Raw genomic sequence first — 14,468 nt, 5'->3', positions numbered from 1 at the left:
TCAGCTGTAGTCACTATAACAAGGTCTGTTAACAAGAGAAGAGCATACAAATTTATTTAACATGAGCTTTATATGACACGGAAGCCTTCAAAGGAAATAAAGACCTGAATAAATGACTAAATTTGAGTATAATTTGTGCTAGGTTTGACCAAAAGTGGAGAGTTGTGGGGACATGTATAGAAGCCCCCAGAAAAGTATAAATACAGTAAACTTGGAGAAACAGCAAGGTCTGCTCATTCACGTTCCTTTTGATAAGGATGCTTCTTTCTTTGCTTTTGCTTTAGGAGCAGCACCTCTCACGTAAGGATCCTATTTCCTGCTTCAGAGGAAGATCAGAAAACCCTTTCTAGGTTTTATGTCTTGCTTCAGGGGAAAATCACAAAGTCCTAACTGCATGTGCCATTTCTCAGATTCCTTCCACTTGAAATATTCAATTTGCCAAGGTGCCATATTTTGGGGTAGCATGTCCTGAACCCTGTCAGGAGAAATGTTGTATAATTCTAGACAAAATTGGTTAAAGAGAAAAAATATTATTCCCCCCATTTTCATCAGTTTGGAACTACAAAGCAAATGTCAATAACATTGTGCCAGTTAAGTTAGACCTTGTGTCAAGAGTAAAATTATGTAATTTCTACGGTATAAAACACCAATCCTGTCACTAATTCTTAATATTAAGTGAGCTCAGACCCATTTATAGTCACTATGCACTTCTCTTTGCCTTTATCATTCACAAGCATTTAATCGTTGCTAATTCTGCCTTGAAAACAACCGAAGACTTAAAGGGAGGTGATACTTGGGCTGTGCTTTCCAGGGAGAGAGAGAGGTTATTATCTCGTAGAAATTAAGAAGAAGAGACAACAGGAAGGTGGAAAATGATCAGAAGATATATGGAACGTCAGGCATGTCAAGAAATAATAAATAATAGGGATAGCTAGATTATTCATGGTAAGGGTTGGGGAATGAAGGTGAAAGAAATGAAAGTTGGGCCAGATGGTCAGAGCAAGGTAGTCATATTAATGAGTTGAAACTATTATATGCTAATAAACATGTGACAAGCAATTTATGGTTTTAAAGCAGTAGTTAGAAATATGATGGCCTGTGTTTTTAAAAGGCAAATTAGGTGATAATATAGATGTATCAGAAGAGAGAAAAATAGGGGCAAAGACATAAACTAATAGATTAGTGCAATTATTGAGGCAAATGAAGATAATGACTTGAATTGGGGGTGTGATGTTAGGAATAGGGAAGAGAGAGGCAAATTCCACAGGTAGACCAAAGAAAAAATTCCCTGGAAGGTGCAAAGGAGGGGACACTGTGGATCGTGGCAGAGGCTGATGACTCTAGTAACTATCTAAATTCATCAGCTAAATAGTATTGCCACGAATTTAACTATGAAATATGTAAGAAAGAGTCAGAAATGTAATTCTGAATGTACAAAAAGTACCATAGAGTGGAGGTAAAGTAAAATAAAATACAGGTTTCAGAAGAACTTGTGTAACTGTTAAAGAAAGAAACTTTGCATTCTTTTTATTTTCTATCATGGGATGTCTATTATCTCTACAGGTAATAGCACAACCAAAATTGAAACCAGTGTATCATAATGTATTATAATAGAACAAAACTTCTAAAACTGATCAGAATGAGGCCTCAGACCCCAAATATTGTTTTCTATATAGAAGTAGATCTTAGCAAGAAGTAGATCTTGAGATTTAAATTTAAAGAGGGGCTACTACATAAAACATGAAGCCAATAATTTAAACTGTAAGTATTCTGAGGAAAAAACCAATAGCCTAATACCGAAAGAAAGAAAGAAAGAAAGAAAGAAAAAGAAATTGTTAACTGTGTAAACATTTTCAATGCATGGGAATTTTTTTATTGTAAAAGAAAAGAATAGGCCAGGTGTGGTGGCTCACACCTGTAATCCCAGCACTTTGAGAGGCCAAGGTGGGCAGATCACGAGGTCAGGAGATCAAGACCATCCTGCCTAACACAGTGAAACGCTGTCTCTACTAAAAATACGAAAAATTAGCCGGGCGTGGTGGCGGGAGCCTGTAGTCCCAGGTACTCGGGAGGCTGAGGCAGGAGAATGGCGTGAACCCGGGAGGCGGAGCTTGCAGTGAGCCAAGATCGCGCCACTGCACTCCAGCCTGGGCGACAGAGCGAGACTCCGTCTCAAAATAAAAAAATAAAATAATAAAATAAAGTAAAAAGAAACATGGGCAAGAACCATGGGCTCTATTTCTGATTTCGTCTTTGATTTGTTTCATGTTCTAGTATACTTACCTAATCTCTAACATTACTAAGTCTAAAATGAATGTTATTAAACTTCCCTTTACATCTCCTCTAAATATCGAACAAATTCATTGAATATTGTTTTTTCTTTATTAGAGATATCTCAGGGCTGAACTCCTGACCACCAATTTTTAAATTAGAAATAATAACAACTGAATAGGGGTTTTGTGGGAAACAAATTAATATTATCCATCTTTTAAAATAACTCATGTATATAGTAAAACTCCCATTGATTCTACTTCAAAACTGAGTTGTTAAAATGTTATGATTACAGAAACAATCATATTCACCTTCACAGGCTGTATGAAGTAGAAAATAAGAGGTCTAATGTTTTTAGATCATTTCTGTGAAGTAAATCAGTAAAAATTAAAAGCATGACTCCCCAGCCTAAGCTTTATAAATTTTCAGTAGTTTGGTGTGTTTTCTTCCAGCTAGCTTTTTCACACATATAAACATAGAAATTCATTTAATAATGTTTGCTTTCATAGTGCTTTTTATGAAACATATGATCTTCTGATATGTTAATCAATAATTTGCTTTATTCACCTAATACTGCCTGAGAGACATCTATTCATGTCCATTGAAATAGTTCTGCCTTGATCATTTCAATAGCTGCATATTTTTCCATGGTATCATTTAACATCAGGATGATGCAGCCAATGAGGGACTCCTGGGGCACAGAGAATAGAAGGGGATGGGGACAGCACAGATACTGGTATAGCAGAAGAACTGAAGGCCTGTAGAGAGTCATTAGATAACTATGAGAAAATCAACTTCAAAAAAAAGCCTGAATTTTCATCAATTTTTAAATTGGTTCCAGTCTGATAAGTAGAAAATTTTTACTCTTATTAAGGTGAACAGCTCCTTTCTTGTGTTTATGAGGCTTTGGTGGTTTTTTTTAAACTTCCTTTCATCTCAGCCACTTTTTCTTTCATTTTTTTCTATAGATTTTTAACATGTTAACAATAGTATATGTTCTTTTTATGTTAATAATATTCTCTTTTTGTCTTTTATATTAGCTGGTTATATTTTTCCAGTTTGTTGTTTTATTTTAAACAGTGGTTTTCGTTTTGCTTTTTCTTTCCAACTTTTATTTGCGGTTCAGTGGGTACATAGTCAGGTTTGTTACATGGGTAAATTGTAAGTCATGGGGGTTTGATATACAAATTATTTCATCACCCAGATGATAAGCATCTAATTCTTAGTTATATATTAGAATTTTTTCTAATTCTATGAAAAATGCCAAAACTGCTTTCCGAAACAGCTACAAGCATAGTAGCCAATAAGTCGTCTTTAGATCCATGCTCTCCTACCACCCTCCAACCCTCAAGGAGGTCCCAATGTCTATTGCTCTTTGTTTGTATCCATATGTACTCAATAGTTAGTTCCCACTTATAAGTGAGAACATCTGATATTTAAAAATTTGTGTTCCTGAGTTAATTCACTTACAATAATGACCTCCAGCTCCATCCATGTTGTTGCAAAGAACATGATTTTATTCTTTTTTGTACCTATGTAGTATCCTGTGGTACACATTTTCCTTTTCCAGTCCACTGTGTATGGGCTTGTAGCTTGACTTCTATATCTTTGTTTATTAGGAGTAGTGCTGTGATGACTATACAAGTGCATGTGTCTTTTTTGGTAGAAAGATTTGTTTTCTTTTGGTTATATGCCCGGTAAAGAGATTCTGAGTGGAATGGTAGTTCTATTTTAAGTCCTCTGAGAAATCTCCAAACTGTTTTCCACAGTGGCTGTTTCCCACCAGCAGTGTATAATCATTCCTTTTTCTCTGCAACCTCACCAGCATCTGTTATGTTTTTACTTTTCAATGATTGCCATTCTGACCAATGTGAGGTAATATCTCATGGTGGTTTTGATCTGCATTGCTGTAATGATTAGTAATGTCAAGCATTTTTCACACGCTTGTTGGCCATGCGTGTGTCTTCTTTTGAGAAGTCTCTGTTCATGTTCTTTGTTCATTTTTAATGGTGTTGCCTGTTGTTTTTGCATATTGACTTGTTTAAGTTTCTTATAGATTCTGGATATTAGACCTTTGCCAGATGCATACTTTGCAAGTATTTTCTCCCCTTCTGAAGGTTGTCCCTTTACTCTGTTGATAGTTTCTTTTGCTGTGCAGAAGCTCTTTAGTTTAATTCAATTCTACTTGTCAGTTTTTCTTTTCGTTGCAATTGCTTTTGGGGTCATCATAAAATCTTTGCCAGGGCCTATGCCCAGAATGGCATTTTCTAAGCGTTCTTTTGGGTTTTTATCGTTTTTGGTTTTACATTAAGTCTTTAATTCATCTTGAGTTGATTTTTGTATATAGTGAAAAAGATCCAGTTTCAATCTTCTGCACATGACTAGCCTGTTATCCCAGCATCATTTATTGAATGGGGAGTTGTTTCCCCGTTGCTTTTGTCAGCTTTGTGAAAGATCAGATGGGTTGTAGGTGTGTGGCCTTATTTCTGGGCTCTCTGTTATGTTCCATTGTTCTATGTGTCTTTCTTGGTGCCAGTATCACGCTGTTATGGTTACTGTAGTCTTGTAGTATAATTTGAAGTTAGGTAGTGTGATATCTTTGGCTTGGTTCTTTTTTCTTAAGATTGTTTTGTATGTTTGGGTTCTTTCTTGGTTCTGTATGTATTTAGAAGATTTTTTTCCAATTCTTTAAAAAATGTCATTTGCCAGACTGCTTTCCAAAACAACTATAACATTTTCCATTCTCAGAAGCAATGTGTCAGAGTTCCAGCTCCTCCGCACACTTGGATCTTTGCTAGCCCTTAATAGTATTGGGCTTTTGCCTTTTGTTTTTTTAAGCTATTCTAATAGACATGTAGTATCACATCATAATTTTATGGGCAAGTATCTAATGACTAATAATGTTGAGCCTATTAGCATGTGTTTATTTCTCATCTAATTTTTTTCTCTGCTGAAGTGTCATTCAAATCATTTGCCCATTTTTATTGGGTAATGTTTTTTCTCTATTACTGAGATTTTAGTGTAATGTATGTATCCTAGATATAAATCCTTTACCAGACACATGTTTTGCAAATTTTTTTCTCCCTGTCTGTGGCTTACCTTTCTGTTTTCTCAATAATGACTTTGGAAGATCAGATTTTAATTCATGAAGTTCAATTTATCAATATTTTATGGGTTACACTTTTGTGTTACATCTAGACAAGTTTTGCCTAATATAAGGTCACAAAGATTTTCTACTATGTTCTCTTTCAAAAGTTGTATAGCTTTAAGTTTGGCATTTTGGTCTATGGTCCATTTTGAGTTAAATGTTTAATTTGTTGCAAGGTATGAGTCAAGATTTTTTCTTTTTTGCCTATAGATATTCAAGTATTTTAGCATCTCTTGTTGAAAAGACTGTCCTTTCTTCACTGACATACTGTTACACATTGTTGAAAATTAGCCACTCTTGTATTTGAATACATTCTCTATGAATTATTATATTTTCATAGAAAGATGCAAATATAAGTAAAGTTTGTTCTTTACTTAAAAAAAACAACAACAACATTTTTTTCATCTTCTGGTGTTTTTACTTTGCTATGTCAATTTTAGAATCAGTTTGTTGATTTCCAGGGGAAATTCTGCTAGAATTTTGATTGAGATTGCATTGAATCTATGAATCAATTTGAGAAAAGATAAAATTCTAACATTCTTGAGTGTATCAGCCTATAAATAAAATATATTGATTTAGGCCTTATTTCGTTTTTCAATACTTTATAGTTTTCTTCATATAAATCTTATACATATTATATTAGATTTATAACTAAGTATTTAATAACTTTTGATGCTGCATTAGTCCATTCTGACACTGCTATAAGGTGCGTGCCTGTAGTCCCAGCTACTCGGGAGGCTGAGGCAAGAGAATCGCTTGAACCCAGGAGGTGGAGGTTGCAGTGAGCCATGATCACACCACCGCACTCCAGCCTGGGCGACAGAGTGAGACTTCATCTGAAAAAAAAAAAAAAGAAAAAAAAGAAAAGATGCCTGAGACTGAGTAATTTATAAAGGAAAGAGGTTTAATTCACTCACAGTTCCATATGGTGAGGGAAGCCTCAGGAAACATCATCACAGTTGAAGGCTGAGGGGAAGCAAGCAGCTTCCTCACAAGGCAGGAGGAGAGAGACAAGAGCACAGGAGTGAACTGGCAAACACTTTTAAAACCATCAGATCTTGTGAGCACTCACTCACTATAAGAAAGCAGCATAGAGAAAACTGCTCCCATGGGGATTACAGATCCCTCCTTCAACATGGAGGGATTAGAATTTGAGATGGAATTTGGGTGGGGACACAGAGCAAAACCATATCAGATGCTATGATAAATGATACTGTTATTTTCATTTCAGTTTCCAATAGTTCATTGGTAGTATACAGAAATAGATGAATTTGTATTCTGTGACCTTATATTTTGTAGCTTCTTAAACTAGTTTTTTAGACATTTTCTGTGCAGATAATTTTTAGTATGCCATTTGTTATGTAGAAAACCATGTTGTCTCTGAAGAGTTGTATTGCTTCCTTTGCTGTCGATATGCCTCTTACGTATTTTTCTTGCATTTTAACAGAACTTAAGAACTCCAGTACAATGTTAAGTAGAAATACTGAGAGTCAACATCACTGCCTTCATCCTTAAGTATCAAGTGTGAGACATCACTATAATTTTAGCAGTAGGGTTTTGTAGATTCTCTTTAGGAAGTTAAAAAAGTTCACTTTAGTTAGTATCAGAGGGATTTAAAATCATGAATGAATGTTGAAGTTTGTCAAATACCTTTTCAGCATCTATTGAGATGATCATAAAATTTTTCTTCCATAGTCTAACAATACGGTAAATTATGTTGATTGATTTTTGAAGGTTGAATTAATGTTGCATTTTTGGGATAAACCTCTCTTAATCATAATGTATTATTCATTTTGTATACTGTGAGATTAAATTTGACAGTTTTTGTTGAAGATCTATGTTTATAAGAGATATTCTTTAGTTTTTTGTATGAATATCTTTGTTTCTAGTATATTGTGCTGAAAAGCTAATATAATCTTATTCTTGATTTAAATAAATTAAAATAACTATTCAATTTTGCCTTTTTATAAGCAAAAAACACTCTTATTATATCACTTACCATTTTGGTGCTGCATACTAATTACATAAAATCTAATGGACTACAAAATGTATAATGCTAGTATTTATGCTCAAATGAAACCTTTTGAAATAAATTGTTTACCTGGGGTTATTTTTGTATCAATAAAGTAAAATTTAATGTTGAAAACTAATTTATATGTATTCAGGTTGTATTAAATTTTTTAGAAGAGTTCTGAACTTAAATACTTGATAAATGTAAAGCTTCTGGATTTAAGTTTCAAAATTGAATGCCTTATTAGACAAATTGATAAAATTGGCAGTCAGTAAGGGAAACTGATGCAACACACTCTAATTTTGATGAAAATATGGACTAGAGTAGTTCTGTATGTGTCCATGGTCTTTTCTTATTTGAGGTTGTCTTGAAGTCATATTTCCTTAGGTAACGCTTTCCATACAGGATTATACTCTTTTTTTATTTGAACCCCCAAATGTGGATGAATGTGAGAGCTAGCTCTGTTCCTTGATATAAATGTTTTTATTCATGTGTGCACGTCTGTATATATATAGAGAGAGAAAATACTTCTCGTCTTACATTCTGGCATGGAGTGAGTGTTTACATTGTAATAAAAAGACTCGGTCATCATATTCATTGGGCTTATATTACTTAGGAGGCTTATCATGAGATTGAAAACACATGCAAACAAAATAAATGTTTAGAAGCAGTCAGAATCTTGTTTTTAACCTAAGCTTGTTTAGTCTAAAACACAGACCTGCCTGGAAGTTCTGGAGTACAGATTAGTAGGGGTGTCCACCAGGAACCATTTTGCCAGAGGGAGTGAGGAATCTTTGTTGAAATAATTTACATGAAGATAATAGATAATAGAAAAAATAAAAGTACTTAAGTGTCCTTCTAAGAAAATGGCTGAGGGACATATATGAGTTGTGATTTTTTAGTGTCATATCGTATTTGCTATTCACCTTCATCTGATCTATCCTCGAAAGTGAGACATAAAAAGATGGAGTCAGCCAGGTATGGGGTCTCATGCCTGTAATTTCAGCACTCTGGGAGGCCAAGGCAGGTGGATCACCTGAGGTTAGGAACTCCAGACTAGCCTGAACCAACATGGTGAAACCCCGTCTCTACTAAATACAAAAAATTAGCTGGGTGTGGTGGCACACGCCTGTAATCCCAGCTACTTGGGAGGCTGAGGCAGGAGAATTGCTTGAACCCAGGAGATTGCAGTGAGCCAAAATGGCACCATTGCACTCCAGCCTGGGAGACAGAGTGAGACTCCGTCTCAAAAAAAAAAAAAAAAAAAAGAAGAAGATGGAGTCTTTGATAAAACCGAAGGAGCTCTTGAGACACAAACGCTCATCACAAGACATCCACAGGGAGCCCCAGTCACCGTCACTTTGGCACTGATATAAGGAAGTCTGTTTTCTTACGATCCAATAACTTTTTAACATTAAACTCTAGTGTGTAACTGTTTTTTTTTTACTTACGAAAGTTCATAAAGAGAAATGTCATAAATAACAGTGTTTATGAACTATATAATAACTACTGTGGTATATGTGTAATATGATGTATTTTGGTTTGTAGGCGTGTTATTCTTCTTCATACACTAATAAAATGTGTTTGGTTTTAGGTTTCCTCAAGAGCTGAACATGGGAAAGATAAGTGCCGAAATTATGTGGACTCTTTTTGCTCTGGATATGAAATATGCATTAGAAGGTAATTATAAATATTTATACTTATTCACATACATGTTAGAGTTAAATGGTGATTTTGTGTTCTTGGCTTTAAATGTTAAGAATTGAAACATTAAAACATTAATTATTGTGATCAATTTTGTTCTAAAACTTATTTCCATGTGGTAGAAAGATAAGGTCTCAAAGTACGCAAAAAGCCCTAAAGAAGTATATTCATTTTTAATTATATGATCTAAGTTCTGGGATCATAAGAGTATTTCACTGATAGGATTATGCTCATATGTAAGAATACTTGATGGTAGTTCATTTACCAAAACAGGCCATATTGAGGAGGTAGATGAGTAGTTTAGTCCAGATATTTGTCTGCATAGACTTAGAAATAGTATCCACGGGGAGGCGGGTCAAAATTCTACCAAGTTTACACAAGAACAATGGCAGAGGTCTTTACCCGAAACTCCACTCTGAATAAGTACAAATCATATGATGTAGAAAAAGAGAACTACAGCTCTAAGTTAAATAATTCTATAAATAATCTTTGTGCACCCACATTCTGTTTACAGTTAGAGATAGAAGCATAACCAGATTACTGTCCTCTAGAAACTAACAACCTAGTAGAAAAATTTATTTGCGACCGGGCGCGGTGGCTCAAGCCTGTAATCCCAGCACTTTGGGAGGCCGAGGCGGGCGGATCACGAGGTCAGGAGATCGAGACCATCCTGGCTAACGCGGTGAAACCCCGTCTGTACTAAAAAGTACAAAAAACTAGCTGGGCGAGGTGGCGGGCGCCTGTAGTCCCAGCTACTCGGGAGGCTGAGGCAGGAGAATGGCGTGAACCCGGGAGGCGGAGCTTGCAGTGAGCTGAGATCCGGCCACTGCACTCCAGCTTGGGCGACAGAGCGAGACTCCGTCTCAAAAAAAAAAAAAAAAGAAAAAAGAAAAGAAAAAAGAAAAATTTATTTGTACTTATTCAGTAAATATATACTGAGCCCATAGATACTAAATGACCATTGGTGCACCGGATGTAGGGGATGCAACAGTGAACAAGATAGCCCTGGTCCCCACCCTCATCAAGATTATGGAGGAGGGCTACAAGAATGCAAACAGTTGCAATATGGAGTGGTGAGGACTAATGATGATGGAATGTCTGGAGAAGCGCCTACATCAGACCTGGGGCTAGGGCACAAGGCAGGCTTACTGCGGGAAATTCCTCTAAGAAAATGTAACTTTGATAAAGACCTAAAGGATAGGTAGGAGTAAGAAGAGCTTTTGGTAGGACAGAGCACTAGCAATTAGAGAAAGCACAAGGTGCATTTGAGAAGCGAGAACTCAGTAGGCCCAATGAGCAAGAAAGAGGTAGCAAGAAGTAAGACAGGAGAAATTAGCAGGGACCAGCAGACAGGGCCTTCTAGGCCATTGTGAGGAGTTTGACTCTGCTGAGAAAAACAAAGTCCCATAAAGGATTTTCAGTAGGTTCGTGTCTTACTTAGATTTGCAACTTAGAAAAATCATTTTGATTACAATATGGAAAACAGGTTGCGAGAGTAAGACAGGTTTTACAGAGTTCATGTTTATCATGCTACTGTTTAATAGCTTTCCTGTACCAGGTTGCAAAGGGAACATTCAGTTTTTCTCATTTGGAAAAAAAAGGTACTCAATAGATCATAACATCTAGTTTTCTGATAAAGTCAGCCTCTCCTACTCACAAATAGAGAGGTTTATCTAATCTTTAAAATCACACCAGAACTGCTCAGAGGTACAATTCCTTACTTTGCAATGAGGTTTTTCTTCTACAGTTTATTAATGACCCAGCCCTTCCTACCTCTTCCGTCTTTGCCTCCTACTAACCACATCCTTTTACATCTCTCTGCTTTCACTGTCTCTTTGGGACGCCAAAATTATCTCTTAAATCAGACAGGAACCACCAGTCCACTGAGCAAATACATTTTTTTCAGCTAGCATTCACTACCCTAGGCCTATACTCTGAATTCTCCCACCCTCCTTGAAAGTCTATTAGGCATCTGAACGTTTTTAGAGTCGATATAGATTCTTAATCTCCTCTGTTAGAACCTACTCTTCCCTGCTGTTCCCTGTAGCAGTTATTGGTACCACCATTTACACAATTACTTAAGCACATATGGGTTATCTTTGATTCCTTTATTGTCTTCACCACAATAAAAGTTTACTCCTGCATGAGGAATTTTTTGGCGAGCAGCTCTGATGCCTGGATTTTTCTTCCCACCAATCTTCATGAGCAGCCATGTAGGGCTCAGCTAACAACACCTCCTTAGAGAAGATTTCCCTCACAGCGTTATCTGTAGTAGCTCCCAGGAATGACTTTATTTTAATCTGCTACATAACAACTAATTTTATTTGTTTATTTGTTGATTTGATGATTTCTTATGTGTCTTTTTTTTTTTTTTTACCACAATGTAATTTTTTGGTCTGTGACTTTTACCAACATATCTACATTGTCTATAATGATGCCTAGAAAATAGAGGCTACTCAATAACTACGTGTTGAACAAATAAATTACCAATTTTACCAGGGAATCCCAACTCCATGGATTAATGGAAAGGGTAGTAGAGAAGACATCAATTTGTGACTGTCTTTTGCTGTGAAACCTTGGGAACATTCCAAGAGCTCAACACTTGTGTGTTTCATTGTTCTCCCCTTTTGTTTGAGTAGAACAAAACTCAGTGCATTTTGAAACATTTATGCCTTTTTGTATCATAATGTATAAGCCAAATGTTATAGGAAGTTGATAATTAACTTTACCATTTAAGTTTTAGAGTAAATTTAAAATTTACTCTAAATCTAAGTCTTAGAGTAAATTTAACTGAGGACTTACATACAATTCTTCATAACCATATTTTCCATGTTTAACTATGATTCAGCATACTTCATATATATTTTGAAGGTCAAAATGTTTTAGTGCTTTTTAGTAGAATAGATGGTCTTATTAGTGACATTTTCAGTTATATGAGATTAGAGCTTTTTGAAAAAAAGAACTGTTAACGATGTGTCAGTCCTTAACACAATCCTGGCATGTAGTAGTTGCTCAATAAATAATGGTTGCATGAAAATCGAAGGTGCACTAAAGCAGTGTGTAAATGAATACATATGTGTAGATTAGCGACATAATTCAGAATTATTTGCATTTATATTATAGCAAGGCAGTTGTATTTTTTTTTCCAAGATGGAGTCTTGCTCTGTCACCAGGCTAGAGTGTGGTGGTGTGATCTTCGCTCACTGCAACCTCCAACTCCCTGATTCAAGCCATTCTCCTACCCCAACCCCCCGAGTAGCTATTTTCTAGTCCCTTCTATATCGAAGTTACATTGTTCATCAGTTTAATTGCCCATATTGATATTTGCACAACAGAATAGTAAAGCTTTAGCTTATCAGAATGCCTTTTAGCCTCAATCCTTACCCAAAGGCTTTCTAATATATAACAATCTGTTTTACATTAGCAAACACAACCCACAGAACATATGGCAAGATGCTGCTTTTATGAGATAAAGCCACATTTTAGCCATCAAACAGATTTCACAGACTGGTTAATAAAAATCAGCTGTCAGGCTGTCTAATACAAAGTCTAAAAATATTCCATTTAATCCCCTATGTCATTGTAGTGGAGAAATGGAGATCAGGGAGAATAGACGTTGAGAAGCAGGGCGAGACCAAAGTGGACAGATGTGTTTCAGCCTCACCTTCCTCTGCTTGTTCTGCATGTTTCTTCCCACATCCTGTCTGCCCTGCTCCTTCTTTATCTATATCTTATGAGTACCGGGTGTACTCAGGGCTTTCCAAGAAGTTAAACACACTAAAGTATTTGGGGCATCGTGGTTATCCCTTCCAAAAGATCTGAAATCAAAATAAGGAAATAAACACATTATAATTAAAAACTGGGATGGTGGGGGTTGGCAAATATATCCCACCCACATACACTGATGAGCTGGAAGTGGCCATGTGGGAATAAACATAAAAGACAATAAAATGGAAGCAAGACATGAAACTTATTAGCATCTGCTTTTGACCTCTAAACATACATCTCAGAGATTTAGGAGATTCTTGCCTCCTTTCATCTTTACATTGAAGGAAAGCAGCAGTGTTAATTCCATTGGCCTAAACTTGGAAGCACAGATCCTCTTTCACACTTACAGTAAGTGCATTTCACAGTTTCCTCCACTGGCAGTTCCCTTCCAACCCGCACACTCCCTCCTCCTTTGCAATTAAGTTGAAACTACTTGTTTTGTATATCTGGAGTAAATAGAGAAGGCAAGATCTGTATACCTAATCTAGAAACATGCTGACTAAAATATTTGGTTTCTAAACAACAGAAGAAAAATAGACATCTAGGAGTGTTTGTAATGCTATTATTCAGGTACACCTTTGACCATCTAAATCACTTTGTTATCTATTTCAGTAAAAGGTAATTAAAATGTGTTTACCTGAGTAATATACCATGCTCTTTTGATAGAGATGAATACTTCAGAGTAGGTATGTAATTAACTGGTCAGCCACTTTCTCTGGTCCAACTTAAAACGTAATCAAATGGTAAGAACAGGGCTACACTAACTTCTCAGGCTATGAATGTGGTCCCTCTTGTAGTATAGGCAAATCTATTTGTTGAACACACAGCTGTGTGTTCTGATATTATTAGAAGTTCAATGGCTGAAAAATTCAGTAAGTTTTAAGTCTGTCTTTCTGTCATACAATGGTGAACTCTAGCAGAATCTCACATAAGTGGAAATGCGTTTCCAAAAGCCCACTGAGCTGGTATTAGAATCAGGATATGGAGCTTTACCTGTTTAGCTATTTTTAATTAGTACATGGTCACTATATAAATAGAACACAAGGTCTTGATAGTTATTTTATCCCTGCCTGAACTCAAACTCTAAGATTCTATTTTTATCTCATATAATTTTGACTCTTTGGTTTTGAAATAAGGAACAACAGTGGACACTGACATTCAAGGATTTAGGTAAGTTACCTGGTCATCTGTGTTCCTAGAAAACACTGAGCTTTCTCACATTTTTCATTTGAGATGGTGTTAGAATTTAAATTTCTTGTTAACTCAATTTAGAGTCCGTGTTGTCATGGATACAGCTGGTCTCTCACTGTTGACCTTGGTACTCACTCAAGTGTGACAACTGTTTTGTGTCTCTCATATGTGAGGCCTCAGGAGACTATAAGGCTGAGACTGGGTTATCTTTCTCTCTCCCTTGTACAACATAGCCACTTTTCTAGTTAATTGTTTTAGTAGCTAATTATTTTTGGTGGGCTTAAGGAGCCAGAAAAGAATAAAATGAACAGATACCCTGCAGTAGCACCAAAATAGTAAAAGACAAACTCTCAGCTTGGATACCTAAAAAGTATA

At 36.0% G+C, this 14,468-nt stretch overlaps 1 protein-coding gene across 2 annotated transcripts in view; it reads left to right on the top strand.

The window, feature by feature from the left end:
* Window positions 1–14,468, top strand: part of UNC13C (unc-13 homolog C) — a 670,888-nt gene that overhangs the window by 436,207 nt on the left and 220,213 nt on the right. For both annotated transcript variants that reach the window (XR_004431983.1, XM_033190063.1), the window contains exon 19: window positions 9,025–9,110. Coding sequence is in view for 1 of the 2 variants with exons in the window: in XM_033190063.1 (XP_033045954.1) it covers window positions 9,025–9,110 (86 nt within the window). In the remaining variant the exon portion in view is untranslated. The remainder of the gene's footprint in view (window positions 1–9,024; window positions 9,111–14,468) is intronic.

Source organism: Trachypithecus francoisi, unplaced genomic scaffold, assembly GCF_009764315.1.
Source record: "Trachypithecus francoisi isolate TF-2019V2 unplaced genomic scaffold, Tfra_2.0 Lachesis_group3, whole genome shotgun sequence".
Classification (NCBI taxonomy): domain Eukaryota; kingdom Metazoa; phylum Chordata; class Mammalia; order Primates; family Cercopithecidae; genus Trachypithecus; species Trachypithecus francoisi.
This window is presented reverse-complemented; position numbering and strand designations above follow the sequence as displayed.